General features: G+C 36.0%; 1 protein-coding gene across 2 annotated transcripts in view; it reads left to right on the top strand.

Annotated features, from left to right (window-relative positions):
• Positions 1-23,289, top strand: part of LOC149576670 (CRM-domain containing factor CFM3, chloroplastic/mitochondrial-like) — a 52,446-nt gene extending 29,157 nt beyond the window's left edge. Inside the window, exons 2-10 of one of the 2 annotated variants that reach the window (XM_089818889.1) lie at positions 16,369-16,924; positions 17,042-17,172; positions 19,326-19,679; positions 19,944-20,100; positions 20,231-20,523; positions 20,691-20,750; positions 20,960-21,046; positions 21,197-21,346; positions 22,650-23,289. In XM_089818889.1, the coding sequence (XP_089675015.1) occupies positions 16,369-16,924; positions 17,042-17,172; positions 19,326-19,679; positions 19,944-20,100; positions 20,231-20,523; positions 20,691-20,750; positions 20,960-21,046; positions 21,197-21,346; positions 22,650-22,784 (1,923 nt within the window). In that variant the 3' untranslated portion in view covers positions 22,785-23,289. The remainder of the gene's footprint in view (positions 1-16,368; positions 16,925-17,041; positions 17,173-19,325; positions 19,680-19,943; positions 20,101-20,230; positions 20,524-20,690; positions 20,751-20,959; positions 21,047-21,196; positions 21,347-22,649) is intronic. The other variant, XM_089818898.1, reaches the window with a different exon arrangement.
• The last annotated feature ends 916 nt before the right edge of the window (positions 23,290-24,205 follow it).

The raw sequence follows: 24,205 nt of genomic DNA, 5'->3' as shown, positions 1-24,205 counted from the left end.
TATGCAAAGAAATCATCCTGTTGAATAAATTGTACCTAGAAATAGAACTAGAGCTACTACAAAGAATATTAATTATTATGAGGATGAGGATGCTTCTCTACTTTCCTTGCTTGAGCCCGAATGCTATGAAGAAGCAGCCAAAAATAAACATTGGATTTCTGCTATGGAAGAAAAATTAGAGCAGATTCAGAGGAGAAACACACGGAAGCTTGTTCCTAGACCAAATGATAAAAATGTTAGTGGTATAAAATGAGTTTACCACAACACAACAAATGAATAAGGTGAAGTGTGAAGGAATAAAGTACGCCTAGTTTGTGAAGGTTCTGCTCAGATTGAAGGTGTGGATTGTGATGAAACATTTGCACCCATAGCAAGCATAGAAGCCATCAGTGTTAAAGTTGATGAAATATTGACCTCATAGCTCCCAAGAATTATTTGCATGCAAACACTTGTCATAGAAAGAGAGAGGCAAAAAGCTACGGAGACGAGAATTCCCAGATCCATAGACGAGACATTCTTGATGAGTAAAAAGATAGATTGCTATTATCAAAAGTGAATGAATCTTAATTGAATTTTACAATGAGAGACCGCCCTTAGAAAGGAGATCAAAACCTTGAAAAGGTCTAACCTAGGTTGCATCAAAATAATTAATATAATAATTAATTATTGGATGCCTAAAGTTTAGCTTAAGCAACTAGAGTTAATTAGGAAATCTCTAATTACTCTAACACCTCCCCTTAAGATAAACTTAGGGAGTAGCTAAAAATCTAGAAATTACTACGGAAAGTAGATTTTGGGTCTCGGCAAACAAGGCCTGATGAGGTACCCAAGCACAACCAAATCTCTGAAAAGAGGAGAAATAGACAAAACCACATGGGAAAAACCCTACTCCAAACAGAGATGGAAAACATGCTGAAAAGACTAGTAAAGGACTAAAGAAGCCTCCAAACTAGAGAATGTCCCAGAACAAAGGAACAAAAGATGCTCATGAAGAACATCACTGAAGCGTGTAGAAGCTGCAAAGCTCTGTCAAAAGTAACTACTGATCTAAAGGACCTCCACTAAAATAGAACCTGACCAGCTAGAGAAGACTGTAATTTGCATCGAATTAGGAGGCACACAAAGGCAAACAACTGAACTCGAAAATATAAATGACATGAAACACCAATGCCTGAAGAGCTGATCAATCGAACCAAGGAAGCATGAGAAACAATAGAAGAATCCCCCCTAATGCAGACATGGGTGAGGTGACAGGCAATTGGAAAAGTGGGCCAAAAGAACTGCATGTCAAGGAACCATGATCAAGATGCACAAAAGAGTACATATGTGTGTATTAAGGTGATCAATCTCAGACACATCATGAGGCTAATGTCATGGAATAGACACTTATTGGACAAAGGAAGATGACAAACAAAGGCAAAAACATCAACCCCTTGTTGGTTCCCAAAACTATAGATTGGAAATCCAAGAGCCTGCCACTTCTTTGATAGGACTTCTCAATCAGTTTTGGCCAACGAATGGGAATACTTTTCGATTCCCCTGCACTTCAGACTCCACTACACCCAGGCGGGTAAACCTTCACCTCAAACACTGTCTGGTTCAAAGCTTTTCTATAGCAAATTTAAGCTTTGGAGTTCTTTGACTGGCAAGGTCCTTGAACTCAATGAAACTGAAACTGGATGTTGAGTGTTTGAATGTTTTGTATAAGGTTTTTTAAATAATGGTTTTGATGCTTGGAGGAAGGAAGTTATAGATTTTGTGACTTCAATAATAAAAAGACCAGTGCCTTTGCTCATTCGGGCAATATAGTCAACTTCAGTGAATTTTTACGTACTTCATAAATTTCTTAAGCACTTATATTGCCAACAATTAAATAATCAAGATGTGATAGATCAAATATATACGCAAGCTTAAATTAGTCCAAATTGAACTTTAACTGCTCTGGTAGGGAGACAAACTGGACACAAATATAGAAACAATATAATATTTCACAATATCTGTGATGATCAAATTTAAAATGCTAAATGACCATGTCCACTTATCCAGTGTTTAAATTGTATACAGAATTCAAAAAATAATTACAAAAGGACAATTCATCTGCAGTTTAAATCTCCACGCCTTTAATAATAAACAAAAGACTTCTTATTTTATTATTAAAATTTATATTACAAAGTCATAATATAGCTCCTTATCCCTCCATACAAGTAATATAAAATGCTTCTTCTTGAGAATATGAATGTAATTGTTCGAATGTTTCTTATTCTTACAATTCATCCCATATTTATATCTTTTAATTCCAAAGGATGTGACTTTTAAAATATTGTAGTACATCCTTTTGTTAGGAATACTCAATTATCTGATTAGTCACACCTTTTACAATTAAGATAACATTATCATGTCTCTTCTTATTAACATGACTTTTGTTCTTTCATGAAACCATGGAGTGTCTTTAGTTTAACGAAATCAATGGAATAAATAATTTCTTTCACTATTCGATGGGCTTTGTTGACCTGTCAATAGAAATCTGACTCCATCGTGGCATTTCTTTGTCTATTTTGGCTTCAAGTTCTCGACAATCATGATATATCCTCAAACATTCTGAATAGTCTGCAACTCCAACTCCAATCGCTAAACTATGAGACAATATCATTGTGCGCTCCGCATTTCAAATACCGATTCAATGACTCACACTATTTCAATTTGACTGAATGCTTTAGTGCTCTTTGGAATAATATCGCAAGAGGCATTTGGGTATTTGAAGCACTATTGTTTTGGATGCCATGCTTTTGAATTTCATGAATCCTTTACCAAAGATATCGCTGCATCAAATCTTGCCATCAACGTTGCTATCTATGGGATTTGGTTGTAGGTATTGCTGTGTAGAATCAAATAGCATGGGTTCATGTGTTTGGCATTTGTGAATTTGGTGATAATACATGTCTGCAATTTCCAACCCCTTGAATTGTTTTTGCATAGGGAAACTGTCAAAATATACGTGTTTTACTTCTCAAAATTGGCAGCCAGTGTCCTCTGAGTCCTTCACAATCAAACATATTCACTTCCATCAATGGCAGACAACTCTGTTCAGTGGAGAGCTCTTTTTAAATCTTCACATGAGTTTCAATGAAAGTAATGAATTCAGAGATATACTAAACAACTGCTTAACAACATTGGCTCGCAGTTCTGAGTTCTGTTGTTGACTGGATTTGCTTCAGGATTCATGTTGCTTGGATGGTATCTTGACACAGTTTTTCTCACTGTAGTATAGCTATTGAACAATAATTGCCCTTAATTTTATCTCCTTTCATATTCATTGTCTATTAATGTTTAACATAGCAAGTTTGCAAAAAACTCCCCAACTTCTCAAAACTATACCACTCTGTATTCAGACTTGACTCTGCATTATTGAAGTTATTAGTTGTCTTTTTCTGAATATCCGTTGGTAGCTGAGATTTGTTTCCCAATTTACCACTTTCTAAAAGAGTTGTGGGACTGTCTTGTTGTTAACCATGCTTATGCACATCTTTTGATTTCTTTGTAGACATTCCAAGTTACTGTTGTAAGAAGGTGTAATTTGAATCAACACATTGAACCTGTTATCAACATGTTCTTGTTTGCCCAAAATCATATGTTTGTGATATTTTTAGAAGCCTAAAAATATACAAATGTAAGTGATTAATAGACATAACATAAATGGGGTAAAGGATGGAAAAATGTCAAAAGTTGGAGACCAATTTTTAGACTCCATCGCCCCCCATGACACTTTAATCATGAGTAGTGCATGTACAATAGGGCACACAATAATAATCTGCATGAGTGTCCTCAGATGACACTGCTCGAATCAAAAGGAAAAACAAGGCAAACAACTGAAATGAAAATAGAGATGCAATATGACACTTTATCTTAGTGCGTTTGCAAGAATGCATACAAAGATGTCTAAAGAAATCAGAAGAGACATAAGACAAATAGAATAGATAATACTAGTCATGACGAATGATTTGAAGCCGAAATCAATCCTCGGACTTGAAACAACCAAGTTATCCACTAGAATGCAAAAATGCAGAAGACTAAATAGAATGTGCTTGAAGTAGAATTTGGGAAAACAACCAACATCACTGGAAAGTGGTTAGAAAGACCTTTCCAACGATATAAAGAATTCCCAAATCGGAGATCAGATGCTCAAGATATGTCTTCCGGAGTTCAAAAAGGAACTCCGGACTTTGACAGCAGAAAAAGCCATAAAAAACATCAAAATTGAAAACTAATTGTACCATTGTAACGGCCTTGGAGTTAGCTTTTGGGTGATATTTCGTTTGTGGAAAATGGAGTCCGTATGCTCGAGATATGAGAAAAAAAGTGAAGGTAGGTCCGAACATAGCTCAAGGAGGTGATAGAAATGCTGCTGCAATGCTGATTTGGTGCTGATGTCAGCAATTGACGAGCCCAAATTTGATAGGAAAATGACCGTTGAGGCAAAAAATGCCAGAAAAAGACCCTTGCTGGAGAAAATGTCCAATCGCCAGAAACAAGAGTCAGATCAAAGGGCCTGTGTCAGATTAAAAACCAGTGGCCAATATGAAGCATGTGGGGAAAAAAGTTTCAAAACACAAATCATGTGCCTAATCAAAACATGTTAGAATTACCTTAAAAGGTGGATACAAAATCAGAGTCAAAGCTTGGAGATTGCGTGGGCAAGAAAGGGGAATTTAACAAGCGATCCACCCAAAAATAGCTTTACAAGAAATGCGTCCATGAACAAAAGCTTACAAATTCCTAAAAATATGTCCAAACCCAAAAAAATTGGTTGTCAACTCTTATGTAGAGGAGTAAGCGCTCTAAGGCACATGCTAACTTCGGAGATCCCTATCATAGGGAGATGCAGAATGCATGGAGCCCACAAGAACTCACCACAACCTTAGCCTCCAGCAACGCCATAATAATAATAAAAATGCGCATTGATCACTCCACCAAAATAAGCGCTAGTTCCAACTAGGTGTGGGGGCCACAATTCATGCACATTACAATCACCCACAAATGTCAAATAATGACAAGAAAAGCATTAAAAAATGCTGCCCATAATGGCTAAAACTTGTGGTGATGGTGTGAAGATTGTGGCATTACTTGCTCGCCAAGGGGGGAAAAGGCTGTCCTCTTTGCCGCGCACAACACATTGCTGCTAATCATGGCAACCAGATGTTCTCCAAATCGAGTAACCATTGCTCCAAGCAATTCTGTTGCCAGTAACTTTGAACCACCCAAGAAAGTTTCAAAGAGGGCCATGTGGGGGGGGGGTGGAGACTTGGATAGGAACTCCTCAAGATACAATGCCTTCACCAAGCATGCACTAGAAGTAATGAAAGGCAGAGAAAATTTTGAGTTAGAGAACAAACCAAATACAACTGGGACCTCGGGAGCAGCGACCAAATCCAGACAGGCATAAATCACATTCCTTTCAAAAACAAAGGCCCAACAGTGAATGCACAAGGTGGGTTAATCACCAGTCATAGTGCATCCTCTGTGTAACTTGATGAGTCCAATTAATGTAGCCTAAGCATGCGGACTCATAGACTGCCAAAAAGAATGCGGCAATCGTCGATCACACCCAAAGACACATACAAAAAAGCCATCAAAGCACTAATTATGCAGTTTGAACACCGAAAAGAAATATCTTAAGAAAGGGTCAAAAGCTGCCAATAAAGCTGTAGTTAATGCATGAGAACCCACCGTGTGGCTAAAGAACCCACCAAACAAAATGAATTTGAATGCCAAATGCATTAATTGGGTGTTGATGACAAAGTGACCTCGCAGAGATCAATACACTGACGAGACTCCAAAAAAAAAAACATTTACTACGCTTCCTCCACCCGAAATCCCAAAAATCGTTGGGTTGCATGGGGCCCAAAACAATGAGAAAAGTATGTCTCACCATTTGTTTTCAATGTCAGGCATGAGCAAGGTGGGTAGGAGAAGACTATCTCACAAACCGAGAAAGCTCCCATCGGTGTCGCCTGCCTGCCCCCCCCCCCCCCCCCCCAAAAAGGGCCAATCCCCAAAACTGTAGACATGTCAACATCATCATTGACAAAAAAAAAAATGTACACAACCCTTCCAAAAAATGCCTTCATAAAATTTTCATGCGCTTTCTTTGCCATATCAAATGCGCATTAAAAACTTTGCATTTTTGATAAATAAAATAAAAAAACATCGCCTCAATTTGAGTGCCCAGGTTAAAAACGACTTGGGTGCAAAATTTGTTTTTGCCTCAGATTTCAACAATGTCGAAACTGAGTGTATTTTATATGGAAATGGGGGTTTTCAAGTGCTCTGAGCTCAACGGTGATGTCCGTTTTTGCTTAAAGAGCCTCAGAAATCAATGATCCCCTAGATCCAATAAAAAAAATTGCTGAAAGCTCAGATTTGAAAATTGATGCCAAATCTCTCACGAATAGAATAGGAGCATAAAGATCTGGAGCTCTACTACCATGTTGAAGTTGATGAAAGATCAACCCCGCAGCTCCCAAGAATCACCTGCATGCAAACACTTGTCATAGAAAGATAGAGGTAAAAAACTATGGAGGTAGGAATTGCCAGATCCATAGATGAGACCTTCTTGATGAGCAAAAAGATAGATTGCTATTATCAAAATTGAATGAATCTCAATTGAATTTTACAATGAGAGATCGTCCTTATAAAGGAGATCGAAACCCTAAAAAGGTCTAAACCTAGGTTGCATCAAAATAATTATAAAAGAATCAGCTATTAGATGCCTAAAGTTTAGCTTAAGTAACTAGAGTTAATTAGGAAATATCTAATTACTCTAACAATTAGAAGTTTCCTTGCTTTTGCTTCATTTAAGGGTTTCAAAGTTTTTCAAATGGATTTTAAATTGACATTCTTGAATGGTGATTTAAATGAAGAAGTGTATGCTGAACAGCCTCAAAGCTATGCACTCATGTACTAAATACATTCCAATCTGGTTTCATTCTTTAAAAGAGCAGGTTGCTAATCATGTTGTCAAGCTGGATTATGTGTGTACTAAAGAACAGGTGGCTGATATATTTACTAAACCATTACCTTGAGAATGCTTTGAATATTTCAGTAGCAAACTTGGTGTACGTTTACCTCACAGAGTGGCTTGCTTCAAGGGGGAGTGTTTAAATACTTTATCTTTTACCCCAATGTTTCAGCCTTGTGTTGTGATCATTAATGTCACAGGGGGAGTAGTCCTCAGGGGGAATAGTAAGGGATTGCCATCAACAAAAAATGGGGGGAGAGTATTTTTCATTAATGTTTTTGTTGTCATTATGGTTATGTTGCTGATGTAACACAAGTCTAGATTTTGTCTGTTTATATTAGAAGATAATATCCTAGGTGATGCTAATGGTTTATGGACACGGACTTGTGCCAGCATGGCACAGATGTGAAATATTCACCGTGGACAGTCTAGGTGAGCATGTTTTCAGTTTGGTCAGGCATTGTCAGTTTGCAGATCAATTATAAAGTGCAAAGGAATTGTCAATTTGCAGATTATTTATAAAGTGTAGAGGAATCGTCATTACATTGCAGACATCGTCAGTTTGCAGATCAGATATAAAATGCAGTAATAAATTGCAAAGGAATCAATTATACTGAGGTTACAAGTGAACTTCATTAGGTGGTGAAAACTGTTGATATATTCGAAGTTTGATAACTGTTGAAGAATATCCTCTGTTTGTGAGGAGAGTGAGCATTGTTCATGTGAGAAAGACTGAGATTCATTAGCTGTAAAAGGTTCAAATGGTGTTTTGAAAGTGAGTCTCAAAGTCCTGGGCGTTGGCTCTTAAAGATTTTGAAGTTGCTTAACATATTTTGCTGGAGTCTTTTTGGTGAATGCGTTCTTGGAGGAAGTCATTATAGAGAATATAAATTGTCCTGACTTTATGCTCTCCCATGTTTACAATATTATTAAATTGTTAATTTTGTGGTTCACGCTATTTAATTTGTTGAGTTGGAGCTCTTTGATTGTGAGGCTGCAGCCTTGACTTGAGTTGAAGCTCAAATGATGTACTCGATTGGAGCCCACATTTGATATTAGTAGATTGTGGTTTTTCATCCAAAAAGGTTTTCCAAGTGATAAAACCTTGTGTTTCTGTCCTCTTGAGACTTTGCAATCTGCTTAAACGTTTTTGAGTTTTTTACTTGGCTAAAATTTTAAAATGTTGTTTCAACCCCACCCCCTTGTAGTATTTTCATTTGTTTTCACACTGCTCATGCTGGGCAGAAGTCGCTGTTATAAGCAGAGATGCTCAAATGAATTAGAAGCCTTAATTTATAGGCGCTTGGGTGTAATGACACATTGCTCAAGGAGGGCTGACCTGGCCGACCCCCTTACATGACATTTTAGATTAGATTAAGTTTGTTTTAAAAAACTGTTTGGATTCCTGTTGGGTGTAAATGAGCAACTTTTGGGCAAGAAATTGGGCAATGTATTCAATCAAAACAAACTCCAATATCCAATTTACAAACAACATTATAGCATGCCCCCATTCCTAACAAGGAAATCTGGTTCCAACAAGGGAGTGGAAATCATAGGAGTTTGGACATTAGTGTTCAAGAAAGGGTGTTTTCCACCCTTTTTTGGGAAATGTAAAAGAAACTACAAACTTGCACTTATATTCCCTTTTAGACACAAAAAATTCACCACTTTTTGTGTCGGATTTTGGTCTAGACAGAGGAGGTAGACATGTTGAATTCTTAGGCAAAAAAGGCCTAGGAAAGGGTGGATTCCACGGAAAGGGTGGATTCCACGGTTTCTTGGGAAGTGCATTAGAAAAAAGATCATCCTTATTGCCAAGAGTTCCAAGCTTGGTACTAGTTCCCCACTTCGATTCTTAATGAAACATAGCCATGAAAGGAGGATACTTTTGGTTTGAACAAGTAGGTGGAAATGTTGGAGTTTTGAGCAAAAAATGTTCCACCCCTTGGGCAATGCCTTTGATTGCAAACACTCAAAGAAACCCCTTCAAACCATATTCCAAACCTCATTTACTTCCTTAAAATTTCCTAGGTCTAATGATTTTTCTTGACACTAAACCTTGGGGTAAAAGGAGGGAGTGGAAATTGACAAAGTTTGGGCAATATTTGCCCAAAAAGTGGTGGTTTTAACCTTTTCTTGGGCAATTTCAATAGACTCAACATTTCCACCAACATTTCATCCCTTTCCAACTTTTTTTTCTCATGTTTTGCCGAATTTCATCAAATTGCTCAATATCCCCCAAAGATTTTGTGAAAAGGTGAGGATAATGCCCAAAAGGGGTGGATTCCACCATGTTTTGGGCAATTTAGTCATAAGAAAAATTTGAAGTCCACAAACTATTGAAATTGCTTCCCTCTCTCAATATTTCACTCAAACTTTGAATTGCCACTGTATTGTGCTTATAGACCTACTTGGGCGATGGGTAGAAACTTGTGGATTTCTAAGTTTTGAAAGCTTTTGATTTGTCTACTCCGCCAAAACTGAGACTAACTTTTAACAAATCGTGGCTTCTCGACCTTCAAAACAACCCAAATCTAACCCCCAAAAGGCCCATTCAAATTTGCTTTGAGAAACAAATGCTACACTAGATAAATTGCCATTAGAGATTTGACCTTTATGTCCCCCCAAAAACTTCCTTGACCAAAATCATGACAGCATGACCTAGCTCAAGACACTTTGACCCCTTAACATCCTTGACCTAAGGATAATACCCGAAAGTAGTTGCTATAAAAGGACCCTAAAGAGTACTTAGGCTCTACCAACAAAAAAGGGGTGACCATTTGCAATTGGGGGGAGGGGAGGGGTTGCATGGTGTGTAAACCACACAACATCTAGGATTGATTGGTATATGTAGAGAGGGGCGAGTAATTTCCTTCACCAAATTAGGTGATTCCCAAGGGTGGTATTGCTAGTTCATGAAATGCTCGGGCCAAGCCATTGTATTGACAAGAGTTCATGAAATGCTCAAGCCAAGCCGTCATATTGACAGGAGTTCACGAAACCTGTGGGCCTAATTACGAAGTAGGTATCAATGCTCTATGATAACAATTCTCTAGTCCTCCATGAAGTTAAAAGCATTGTTACTGGGGGAAGTGTCGCCAGCCTAAAAATCCCTTGCCCTTGTACCAAAAACATTTCAAGGTTTTAGGGATGGCTAGGGGATGTCTCCACCTTGTCTGCCTTTTATGAAAATTCACAAGAAACATCTTGGAAACTTAGGGGCTTCAGTTTTTTTCTTGGGACGCCTGCATGTCCTAAGGATGGTTGGAGATGCTTGTATGTCTCGGGGAGAGTTGGAGATACCTTGGAGCTCGTTGAGAGGGATGGGCGTCCTTGATGAGATAGGCAACGTAAAAACCTACAAAAAACATTTTTCTTTTATAAAACTCTTTCTTTTTTAACTTTAAAGTGGGTCCTCCTTCCAAGTTATCCCTAGCATGCTCAGTATTGTTTGGCAGTTAATTCTTGCTATTTGGGGTCCCCTGATTAGTATTTGACAACATCACATTAAGAATCTTGAAATTAAGGATGTTGTTACAGTCATGCTACACACTACACGCTCAAAATCATATAGAAAACTGTTTGCAAGGTGTTGCGAAAGTCTAAAACGTGCATTACAAACATGCATTTTTAAGTCATTTTGTGGCAATACATTAGTGTTGGGTTAGTTTGGGGTTAATTTGGGCCCTTTGTGAAAGATATGGTGAATATTGGAGGTTACATCAAGGTACCATCTTACTGTACTAGACCTATATCATGATTAGAACTATATAGAAGATCTTTTTGTATTAGTATCAATCCACTTACAATGAGTTAGAGGTATTGTTTTATGTGTGTATTCAAAATTAAATGATAGTACTATGTTTCGATTCAGAAGGTGATTATTGTTCTTTGTTGCTATTGAGAATGATTATGAATTATGTTCTTGGGCGTACTTCAATTATTTGTGTTAGTATTTTAATATTACATACACATTGACAATAATTCAAAATTATGAATGCATATTGAGCATTGAGTTTGACCATTGAAATGTTGTATGTTAAGGTTCGATGATTTTTAAATGACATGCTTTATCCATGTTTTAATATGAATATAATGTATATATGCAAATTTCCCTATATGTTTTATATATTTTGTAAATTTATATAGCTGTCCCCTTTGCCATCCTCATTGTTGGCAAAAAAAATTGCTGTCCTAGAAACTCGTCGCCCTGTCCCTTTCCATCCCTATCCCCAAAACTTGGGGCAACACTAGTTGAAAGGGACTTAAGATAAGAACAAATATAGTGTTTAAGATTTATATTATGAATAACTTAACTAACTCCTTAATAATGTCAAGACACTATATTGTGTTTTCATAAATAGGCATTCCCTACAAGGGGACATTTCATCATCCCGAACCTCCTCAATCTCATCCAATCCCATTGTGAATCCACCCTCCATAATCTGCCTTTCCAAATCGTATCTCATCCTCTATAAACAATGGAGGCCGCTCTTGTGATGTCCAATCACTATAACAATCTGTGTCATCTAATTCAAGTGGACTTGTTGGTGTTTCCTCTACCTTCCTTATGTGCAATTGAAGGCCAAATTATATAGAGACAAGGTCATGGAGGCATTTTTGCACTAACTTGTTCCTCTTCTTTGTGTGGGTAACCTTGAACAAGCTCCAATTATACTCACAACTGGGTAGATGTAATAACCCTGTTTGGTTATGCTTCTAGCAATACCACTTATTCAGACATTTGACATTTCAACAAACACTTCTCACACAACCCAATTATCACTGAATATATAGTATTTAATATTCCGAAACACAGTATTGGAAAATGCAACAATTGTTTACAAATTCAGTTAACTTTTAGCCTTATACATTGCTCAAATAAATATCAATAACTAGTATATAGATCTGCCATGTGAATTTGCCTATTTAAATCAGAAATCATAGATGTAAATTACCAACCTCTCGAAGATAGAATTGGCCTCTCAGCTACAGTCAATATAGTAAGCGAAGACACTCAGTTGTGAATTAAAAACCACTTCTCAGCATAAAAACCCTTATACCTCAGCAAGGGTATCAAAATTCAAAACCTCAGAAAAGGCCACAAAGGCAACAAAAATAAATAAATATCCAAGCATACTTTTCTCAACAAATGGGCTTGCATTTATAATCTCCAAATTCGCTTTTGTTGCCAAAATGTAACTTCACTCAAGAAGCTTCACTATGCGATATTAATTAGAAGCTTCCTTTAGATTCTCTAACTTGACTTGGCTTAACTAATTAATAAATGACACTTTCCAATGATAACTCAACTCTCAACTTAAGTGAAATTATAAAGTTAAATTATAACTTTATAATAAGCCATTTAATAATTAATAATAATTTGGCCACCCAAAATATAATAACTCTCAAAATACTCATCATTTGAATATGCCGTCTGAAATAGGAGTCATACTTATTATTTCTCCATGTGACTAAATGCACTTTCCAAAAATAGAAAGGGTCCATATTGATCAACACCAACTTACCACAAATAGTAAGTACGCAAAACTAAGCCCAAACAAAGTTTGATCTAAGCCAAACGAAGACCAACCTGTAGCTTACTAAAATGTGGAGAAGATAAGACCCTCCCAAGCCAAGCCACTACCACAGAAGACCCTCTATCCACAATAATTAGCCTACGAGGATCACAATAATAGGCTAATCCTTGAAACTCCAATGTTGAGAAAAATGGGGACACTACAGTCCTCCCTCCCCAAGATTGCTTGTCCTCAAGAAATCCGGCAATATAGTGAACTCCAACCTCCACTTGGATCCCAAATGAAGAAGTGCGTGACATCTCTATAGATACTAAACCAACTACAACTGAGCATCATTAGGAGCAACTTCATGTTCTACAGCCTCACTCCCAAAACTTGTGCAAATGATGTAGAAGTCAGAATGTCATTTGAAGGCAACTCCATAGAAGATCTTTCCATCCTCTTCTTCCCTGTATACACCCACATAATATATATTGGACAGAAATCTTGATCATCACCAATAATCATTGAAAAAGATGTAGCTACAAGTGAACCGTATGCACTCATGCCTACTGTATCAACAATAGGTGTAGCCACATCAAAATATGTGGACACAAAAAATTGAACCAAATCTGCTGTTGATGAAAACTCGTAATCATCAACATGTGCACCCATCATCAGTATACACAACTGCATGCATATTGCTAAATTCCTCCATAGATGGCTCAATCAACGCAGAAGTAGCTGCCAATGCCGATATGATTCTATCATCGCATGCTCCTACTCCCACTATCATCACATCACCATTGAAACGATAATCTTGGTAACTCATGCCAACAATTGCATCATCTGATTCTTTTACAATACCCTGTATCTCAGATTCTTCATCCCTAGGCAGAGAAGTATGTCTTCTACGAGTATAATATCTACCTAGAATGAATCTCTTGTCACCATTCATGTCACTATACTAATCACAATTAATTTGACAATCTTAGAAGTAAGCACCGACCAAAATAATAATTAAGCCCAATTCTTGCAGGTTGGCAAGAAATCACTCTAATACCACTGTAATAACCCTATTTGGTTATGCTTCTAGCAATACCACTTATTCAGACACTTGAAATTTCCACAAACACTTCTTAGACAACCCAATTATCATTGAATATATGGTATTTAATATTCTGAAACACGGTATTGGAAAATGCAACAACTGTTCACAAATTCAGTTAACTTTTAGCCTATACATTGCTCAAATAAATATCAAGGACTAGTATATAAATCTGCCATGTGAATTTGCACATTTAAATAAAAAATCAGAGATGTAAATTACCAAACTCTCCAAGATAGAATTGCCCCCTCAGCCACAGTTAATATAGTAAGAGAAGACACTCAACTGTGAATTAAAAACCACTTCTCAGCATAAAAACCCTTATACCTCAGCAAGGGCATCAAAATTCAGAACCTCAGAAAAAGCCACAAAGGCAACAAAAGCAAATAAATATCCAAGTATGCTTTTCTCAACAAATGGGCTTGTATTTATAACCTCCAAATTTCCTTTGGTTGCCAAAATGTAAATTCACTTAAGAAGCTTCACCACACAACATTAATTAGAAGCTTCCTTTAGATTCTCACTTGATTTGGCTTAACTAATTAATAAATGACACTTTCCAATAATAATTCAACTCTCAACTTAAGTGAAATAAGTTAAATTATAACTTTATAATAAGCTATTTAATAATTAATAATAATTTGGCCACCCAAAATATAATAACTCCCAAAATACTCATCATTTAAATATGCCATCTGAAATAGGAGTCATACCTATTATTTCTCCATGTGAACAAATGCACTTTCCAAAAATAGGAAGGGTCCATCTCGATCAACACTAACTTACCACAAATAGTAAGTACACAAAACTAAGCTTAAATGAAGTCCGATCTGAGCCGAACAAAGACCAACTTGTAGCTTACTAAAATGGGGAGAAGATAAGACCCTCCCAAGCCAAGCCACTGCCACAAAAGACCCTCTATCCACAATAATTAGCCTACGAGGATCACAATAACAGGCTAATCTTTGAAACTCCAATGCTGAGTAAAATGGAGACACTACAATAGACTACAAGGCTGATATAAGATTCAGAGGGCAAGTCTTTGCAAATTTGGGACATTTCCACTCCAATTTTGCCATACAGTGTTAGCAAAATAAAATATTTAAGAGTTAGAGAGCAAGGTGGAAACATATTATAATGTTTTACTTATCATGCATGTATAAGACTCCAAAATTCCAAATATTATACCTGGGGTTTGAGTGTTTCTTTTTCTCTTTGCCATTTTTGAGGAGAATAGCTTGCCTCTTGCATTCTTGTACGTGTCCAACTCAGAATAAACGAGGTTTCTTACCTCAGCCTTAGGTATCATGCTTTGGATGCATTTAGTGAGGCCCTCCATGAGCTCTCCATTGGGATTCAAGTAGGATGATGAGAAGCAAAAATGAGAGTTGAGGAAGTACCCTGCAACATGAATGGGTTGGTAGAGCTGATTGTTCCACCTCCTATCAATAATTTCCTATATGGGGTCAAATTTGAGGCTATCTCCTTGTAGAAAGTTTTGATAGCATCTTTGGCCCTATCTATGGCCTCATAGAGATATCCCATTTGGGGTTTAATCCCCATTGACCAAGCAGAGAACTCTAACCAAGGTTCCAACACCTGCAACTGAAAGCATAACAAAGATAATCATTAAAATCACAAATTAATTATTGAAGATTTGAATATGAAAAAAAATTCAAGTTTCAAAGTTTCCAAGTTAGCTTCACAATCTTTGTAGCTCATTGTGTAAATTGGTTGTCAAAGACTACAGATGCAACACTTTATCCACTAGACTTCTTTGAACAAAGATGTAAGAATACTTTGCAACATTAAGAAAATCATTGCAAACCACGTGATTCATGCTTTTACCAACTTCTTCCCTTGGGTGTGTTATCTCATCAAGCAAAGAACCCAAGGGTGATTGTACATATATTTTGCGATCTTTCTTGCATCCTCTACAATTGGTCTCACCCAATTAAGTTTTCTGTGTCCTCCAAAAGAAGGTCAAGGACAGGCGCTACCCAAGGAGTCCAAAAAAGTGTACTATATATATGTCTTCAGGGATCTTACCTGCTGCCACATATGTTGTTGCATTATCTATTACGATTTTTACCACATTATCAACTACCACCTCCACTAGAATTTTCTCTAAAATTAGAGCCAGAGTTTTAGCAGTCTTCACCTTGTTGGAGGCATCCACAGATTTCAAAAACACACCACTATCCTTGCAAGAAACCAAAAAATTAATTAAGATGCAATTTTTACTATATGTCCATCCATTTTTTGACCATTTTTCTCCACCTAATTACAGGGTAATAATTATATTAATGAATTTAGGTTATGATCTGTCTGATGCTAACTATTTGGATTTAAAAGGAAAGAACCCTGAGTAATGTGCCATGGATAGACTTTCCTCACAATAAAGTCTATCTATGTCTACAATGCCTTTATTTGATGTATATTAAGTTTTATAATATTAACATTCTTCATCCGTGGTGGAATGGTTTGGAAACAGGTTGCAGACTTTCTGTTATGTGCAAAAAGCGATTGAACTTTTGGCACTTAATATTGTTAATATTTGAAGTGACAGTTTTGCTATGTTTTCACTTAATTTAGTACATTTTATTTCTTGATGCACATTCACTTGTCCTGCAATAGGGGCAACTCTTCATTTTCTTAAGCAAAACTTTGCAAATTTGCCTGTGTGGCTCTATATCCTTCTCAGTAATTATAATGTTTTCTGACAGAGACGAACAAGAGGACTGGTTATTTGGAGATCTGGAGGTTCCATCGTTCTATACAGAGGAATGACCTATGAATCGCCATCTCTAAAAGCTGTGAAGCGTCAATCTGAAAACAATTTAGGGGTTGCTTTGCAGAATGAAGCATATGTGCCATCTGCAGCTGAAGGTACTATAAAAACCAAGCTGGGAACAAGTAAAGATGGAAGAGGCATGATTTCTGAAGCAGGAAGAGATATGCCAGATAATATGCTGAAGACTGATATGTCATGTACTCATATTGCCACAGAAATGCCTGAGGAGAATGGTCTCCAGCAACAACCAAGTGAACTAGACTATGAAAGTGAAATGAACAAAATACTGGATGAACTGGGTCCACGGTTTGCTGATTGGACAGGAATTGAGCCTTTGCCTGTAGATGCTGACTTATTGCCAAAAGTAATTCCTGGCTACAAGGAACCTTTCAGGCTTCTTCCTTTTGGCAAGAGACGGTCATTGAGTAATGTGGAAATGACAAAGTTGCGAAGGCTTGCAAGAAGATTACCTCCTCATTTTGCCATAGGTACATTGTAATTTGTAGCTATAGCCTTTTTTGAGTTGCTTAAAAGTATTTCTCCAGATTCTGATCTTATATTTTCTGCATTGCATTTCTTACCGTGTAATTCGTTTTCCTGAAAAGGGAGAAACAAGCAACATCAAGGATTGGCTGCTGCTATTGTGAAGCTCTGGGAAAAAAGTGAAATTGCCAAAATTGCAATCAAACGTGGTGTTCTAAATACCAGCAATGAAAGAATGGCTGAGGAAATCAAGGTAAGCACAAAAATGATTATTGTTTTCTAGTGTAGAAATGTCATTAACAAAATTTTATGAGATATGTAGGAAGCTATTGTTATGGTTGACATTTTTGTTTTGGATCAACAGAACTAGTTAGTTTAAAAGAGTATAGGAAATACAGTGAAGAAGAGCATGTTCATATGATGTGCTGTTACTGATATTAGCAATAGTTTGATAATTATTGCTCATTGCAGTATTAGGTCTTTGCTAAAGTTTTCACATGCAATTGCTCATTATTGATATTTTTTATGTTCTTTTCTTATATATATATATATATTTGTTTATTCTAGAATATTTTAGTGATCATAATAAATATATTGAAGAAGTATTTTTTTTCATGGAAAACAGAAGTGAAAATTCAGATCTGCAGGAGTTTGCAATATAAATAAATAGACATGTTGCTTATTTAGTTGACCAATAAGAGTCTTGGACTTTATAGTTTAACTTTATACCTTTGAACTTTCAGGAGGTGAGTAAATGCTCAGACATGCTAGCATAAAAATTGGTATTTTTCTATTTATCCCAAGTAATCACGACCCATCACATTTGTTGCATCATCTTGTCAGTTATTCATAGAATGCTTCTGATTTTCTCTTATGCACAGCTATCAAAATTTTTTGGCCTATTTTTGTAAAGGACAAACAAACACAGCATTGTTAGTCCGAATAACTATTGTAACCCTTTTAAATTGATGAAATAGTTAATTTAATCCAAAATAATTTTTAATGATTAGCATTTTTATAAAGTATTGTCTAATTTTTTCTATAAATTATATTGGACATGAAATGGAAAAATTAGTTTTTCATCTCCTGATTTTTTGCCATTTCATGTCCAATATAATTTATAGAAAAAATTAGACAATACTTTATAAAAATGCTAATCATTAAAAATTATGTTGGATTAAATTAACTATTTCATCAATTTAAAAGGTTTACGATAGTTATTCGGACTAACAATGCTCTGTGTTTGTTTGGCCTTTACAAAAATAGGCCAAAAAAATTTGATAGCTGTGCATAAGAGAAAATCAGAACCACTCTATGAAAGACTGACAAAATGGTGCAACAAATGTGATGGGTCGTGATTACTTGGGATAAATAGAAAAATACCAATTTTTATGCTAGCATGTCTGAGCATTTACTCACCTCCTGAAAGTTCAAAGGTATAAACTATAAAGTCCAAGACTGTTATTGGTCAGCTAAATAAGCAACATTTCAATTTATTTATATTGCAAACTCCTGCAGAAGACATGAGTAAATTAATTCGGCATACACTTTTCCAGACCATACCAATTGTCTTCTAAATGGTACTCTAGTACGCACTCTGCAACTCAGCTAATCCACAAGAATATTGACATAAGGTGGCACCAATTCATAGTTGTTTGGTCATGACCAGTTCCAAGGTAGAGGAAAAGCCCATATTTCAATTTAGATTAAGACAATAAACTCTGGTTGTTATTATCATAAGTGCCTTAGAGCAATTTGCTGGAACATTACACATATATTTAAGCTTTTGGCTATGAGAATTAATTGTTATGGGAATCAGTAATCTTCATTGATAGTCTAATTTAATGGCTAGCATACTACAATGTTAAACAAGATATCTGATGTAATAATTATTCTTGAAAAAAGACAACCTATCTTTTCCTCTGCATAATACATACAAAATTTTAGCTTTCCTCTGATTCAAATGCAGTTTATGTTATATTTTTCAAAATACATTTAATATCCCTCTGTTTACATCTGATTATTTTGGTTTCTGCTGTGCTGTAAAGTCCCCAGCATCATAAACATACCATAAAATGCCTCTGTACTGAGTACCTGTGAGATTTTCCTTTCGATCTTTCTAGCCATTTGTTGGATCTAATTTTGTTGGCACTGAGCTTTTTTCTCATGTGTATGTCCATTTATTTCAAATTGATATTTGTTTGATAGACAAATTGAATTGATATGTGATTTATTAAGTGAAAAGTTACATGGGCATGTCTGACAGAATGAATTAATATAAGGATGAAGGATCCAAGAAGATTACAATTATGCCTGTTTGTAGAAAATGAGTTCTTTTTAAAAGTGCATTTTGGATGATGTGCAAATTGTGTTTTCATGGAATTTTACAAGTGATTTCTATTGCAGAAGCTTACTGGAGGCACTCTTCTTTCAAGAGATAAACAGTTCATTGTCATTTATAGAGGAACAGACTTTCTTTCTCCTGCCGTCACAGCTGCTTTAATGGAGAAGGAAACATTGGCAAGAGAACTTCAGGATGAGGAAGAAATGGCACGATCAAAAGCATCTTCGATAATGCTAAATGGATATGAAGAGGCTGAAGTAGTACACAGTGTTGCTGGTACTTTGGCTGAATCTTTAGAAGCCAAATCTCGATGGTCAAAGGACATTGATAGCAAAGAGCATGAAAAGATGATAATAGAGGCAGCTAAGGCTAGAAAGGCTGATCTAGCAAGAAGGATTGAGAGAAAGCTAGAGCTTGTAAGCTTATCCCTTAATGCAAAATGCATAAAATTTGAAATTCAACAATAGCATTCAAGATGGTGAATTTGGCATTTAGTTGGTTTCAACTTTCTCCCATTTATAAATGGAGCCAGTCCTTTAAGTGAAAAGTGTTTGCTCCCCAAAAATATTAGGCTTCTTGCATGCTTTCATGTTAATATTTAAGTCCACTCCTGTTTGATTGGTGGAGTCTGGCTAGTTCAAAAAAGCACTTGTTAATTTGTATATTTTCTGGATTTGCAGGCCCAGAAAAAGGTTGCTAAAGCGGAAAAAGAATTGGCCAAAGTAGAGGCATTTTTACTGCCTGCCAAACCTTCATCAGATCAAGAGACAATAACTGATGAAGAGAGATTCATGTTCCGGAAGCTTGGTCTGAGAATGGGTGCATTCTTACTTTTAGGTAAGTATTTTCATTTAAAGAGATCATTATTTCTTTGTTTCTGCAACAAATACTAGTAAAATGGATTCTGTGCTTTTATGATCATTATTGAGTGTGGCATGCCTTGCTTTTTTTTTTACCTAAATAACAGGGAGACGAGGAATCTTTGATGGTACAGTGGAAAACATGCATTTGCATTGGAAACATAGAGAACTAGTAAAAATTATATCTAATGGAAAGAGTCTAGCAGAGGTGAAATACACTGCACTTATGCTGGAGGCTGAAAGTGGGGGAATATTAGTGTCTGTTGATAAAGTAAGCAAAGGTTATGCAATAATAGTTTATCGGGGTAAAAACTACTGCCGCCCACCTGCAATAAAGCCTAAGAACCTTTTAACCAAGAGAAAAGCATTAAAGAGATCGATTGAACTCCAACGGCGTGAGGTAATGTGTATCTTAAGGTTCTTGATTGACTTGTTGTTAGTGACATTCTTACAGAGAAGGAAATGGAGTTTCCGAGTTAGATATTTCTTTTTCTCTGGTACTTATGTATAGTTTTCATGACATCTGACGTGCAAGGCTCATATCTGTTGTCTCTGCTGCATTTTCAGTCTTTGAATCGACATATGTTACAGCTGGAAAAGAATATGGAGGAGCTCAAATATGAACTTGTATGTCCTTATTTAGCAGTGCAGTTACTAATTTTATGACACTACAGGGGGATTTATGTTTTTGAAAATTTTAACACATAATGGATAAGAGTAAAATGCTGGAGGGAGTTTTATGTGAATTTTTCAGACACATTTGGCCTAAATTATCTCTTGAGATCCATAAGATAAGATAGAATCTGATAGATTTCCTGCTTATCCTGTACTTCCAGAATAGAATCGATGACATTGATGTGAACCAGAGTACTGCAGTTTTTACTTCTGAACTAGATTCTGCATATCTTTCAGAAGATGTGGAGGTGGGATGTCATATATGAGCTAGAAAACTATTTCATCATTCATGTACATTCTTTTGTTATGTTCTGTTAAGCAAGGAAGGCTTTTTTCATGATTTCATTTTTTTGGATATTATTTGAGTTCTTTTTGAAATTACGGTTTATGTGCCACAGAGTGAAGAGGAAGACATATATGATTATTCTTATGACAGTTATAGTGAAAACAACGTGTCTTCTGAGCTGCACAGAGATCCTCTGAAGAATCAGAGTGCCACAGCTTTCAGTGCACAATTTGACTCTGCAAATACTTCAGAAGGATTAAAGGTAGGATGTGTCTTATTTGTGTTAATGTTCTATAAACAGTAGCAAAAGATCATCAAATTGGGAAAAAATCACATCAGTTCATTTTTCTGGCTATATGGATAAATCAAAAAACTTTTGTCTTTTTTGAAGTGTCTCAATGTTAACATACTCTCTCCTTATTAATCTCAATTTATGATGTTTTATCAGGATTCAACTGCATAGGTTTTGACTCTAGTCCATTGAACCACTTTTTACGATAAGAGGTTCACTTGAACCCATCTCTCATGAGCATGAATGATCCACTAAACACTCATCACATCTAGGCTATGTTCATAAGGGCAAAGCACTGGGATTTCTTGTGAGGCCACCCACCCCTATTCTACAACTTACATGTTACATGGAGTTTCCCTTAAGATCAAGCTGGCTTAGCTTGCTTACCCAATGGTGTAAAATCCATGGCTAAGCGAGCTTGAGTTGGAGTAGTACTGGGATGTGTGACCTCCCAGGAAGACCTAATGCTTCATACCCATGAGCATTGCCTAGATGCAATGAGTATTAACTAGGTTCATTCATACTCATGATAGATCGGTTCAGGTGAAACACTACTCATAAAATATGGGCAAATGAGTTTGACACAAAAAAACTGCATGTTGGTGTGTTTCATGACAGAAACAACACAAAATAAAGTACCAAGGGTATTCTATCCTCTCTTGAGCGAAATTTTCAATGTGCTAGACTGATGAATTGTGAAATCACAAAGACAACCCCAAAGGCTCAAATGTATGTAATTTTGGTGTTCAGGATAGACTCTTGTCGTAGGTAAGATAAGATAATAATATTAATGTGTACAACAGGAAGTGTAACTTTGTTTTGCTGTACCCACATACCATACCGGATGTACCAGTACCAGTACCGTACCCAATTCAGCAACTCATTAGAATCCTGATAAACTAAATGAGAAATTGTACATGAAGATATTTATAGACTGTATGCGTTGTGATATTTAGTTTGACTTTAAAATAAAATCTTTTTTCTTCATGTTTCTTCTGAATTTTAATCTCTTGAAAGCGTTGTGATATTTAGTTTGACTTTAAAATAAAATCTTTTTTCTTCATGTTTCTTCTGAATTTTAATCTCTTGAAAGCTTTCTTATCTTTTTTCTGAAAGTCTCTTGTTTTTCATAGACATGGTGACCATGCATTATAATGGCAATTGTATCTTTGCTTATCGCTTATGTTTCTATTAGACAGGAAAAATATTAATATTTATTTATTTTATTGTAAGTGAACAATTCATTATAACAGTTATTTTCTTAATGCAACAGCATGAAGACGATGAAGATCACGATCGTGATAATAACTACAGTGAAAATGAAGTGTTATCTTCCAATGTGGACGAAGAATATTCTGAGAAAGACAAAAAAGTGGAACATGAGGTTACAGAACTTTTGATGGGATAAATAATGAGGAATGCTGTGTAGATAATGGTGCTATGGAGAGAGGAAAACTAGATCCACAGAGACTTGCTCTCCTGGATATTCCAAACATATCTGCAGATATCAGAGAACTGCAGGAGAGAGATTCTTCTTGTATTGCAGCTTAATATGACAAGATGAGAAGTACAACACCTAAAGATCAACAGAAGCTGTAATCTTATTAAGAGACAATCCTTTAACATCGATGGGGTCAGATACAAGAAGGTGCTACAGAAACAACCATCATTATTTCATCCTTAAGTCATTTATCCATGGTTTCAGCTTGGATCTTTTCAACAGGTATTTTCAAAGGTCCAAAATGACATAATCCAATCTCGACATCATTTAAATGGGTAAAATGATACACCATCCTGTAATTTGTAAATAAACTTTTCCTTTAGGAAATTTAATATGGAAGCATCAGATTGGAAGGGAAAGGATACTCTTTTTTCAACTTGTGTTCTTATTAAATATATATCAACTTTAACTATTTGCAAAGTCAAAAGTTTTGGACACTTGTACTATTATAAAGTTTAGCAAAGAAACGACAAAGAAACAGTGAGAAGTGGCTATAAATGTTTCTCAAAACATTTTGTTTAAGAAATGTTCTTGGTTTGTTTCATCTATGTTTCCTAAAGAATGACAGGGAACTTTCTCCTTGGAAACAAATGTTAGAGTAAATAATTAATTAATTATTAATTATTTATTCTATTTACTTAAGCTTACTTAGGTTAATGCATTTATTTAATATTTAGTATTTAATGCATGTAGTGATGAGTTGTTGACAACACAGGAGTTTGTTCTTTTCTAGCATGTTTCACTTTTTTGTGGAAGAGTGCTTAGTTGTCAACCTTATTTTCTACCTTTTTCTAGCTTGTTCTACAAGCTTCCTTGAGGCCTTTATAAGCGGTCTCTCTCACATTGTAAATTCATCCATTCTCATAGTAATTTCATTTTCCTATTGTGAAATATTTTCTCTTGCTTTGTTTCCTTCAATCTCTTGCTCCTTAGGTTTCTCTTCGGCAAACTATTTGCACTGCAGGTGATCTTGGCGACTGTGGAGTTGGATTTCATCAACTCCTACATAGTATCAGAGCCTCCCTGCTGCTTTTTATTCGAAGAATTTTTTTGAAGCCGCAATTCAGAAATACAAACTCTAGTTTGTTTGTGATTTTTTCTTCAATCAGGAGGAAGGGCATTTTTTTTCAGTATTTGGAAAAAAAAGAGAAAGAGGGTTTGGTATAACAGATCTGATATTTTTTGGGCTTTTTTCTTTATTTTTTGGAGGTGCAACGGCGGCGATTTAGAAAAAAATAACTACAGAGATGATTTTCAAACAACAATATCTCCTTCGTACGGACTCGTTTTTTCGAGCAATTTTTTTTGTTTTGGGGTAGAATTTCGTG

Source organism: Cupressus sempervirens, chromosome 1 (genome assembly GCF_028749045.1).
Source record: "Cupressus sempervirens isolate cs-2001-9-10 chromosome 1, ASM2874904v1, whole genome shotgun sequence".
Taxonomy (NCBI): Eukaryota; Viridiplantae; Streptophyta; class Pinopsida; order Cupressales; family Cupressaceae; genus Cupressus; species Cupressus sempervirens.
This window is presented reverse-complemented; position numbering and strand designations above follow the sequence as displayed.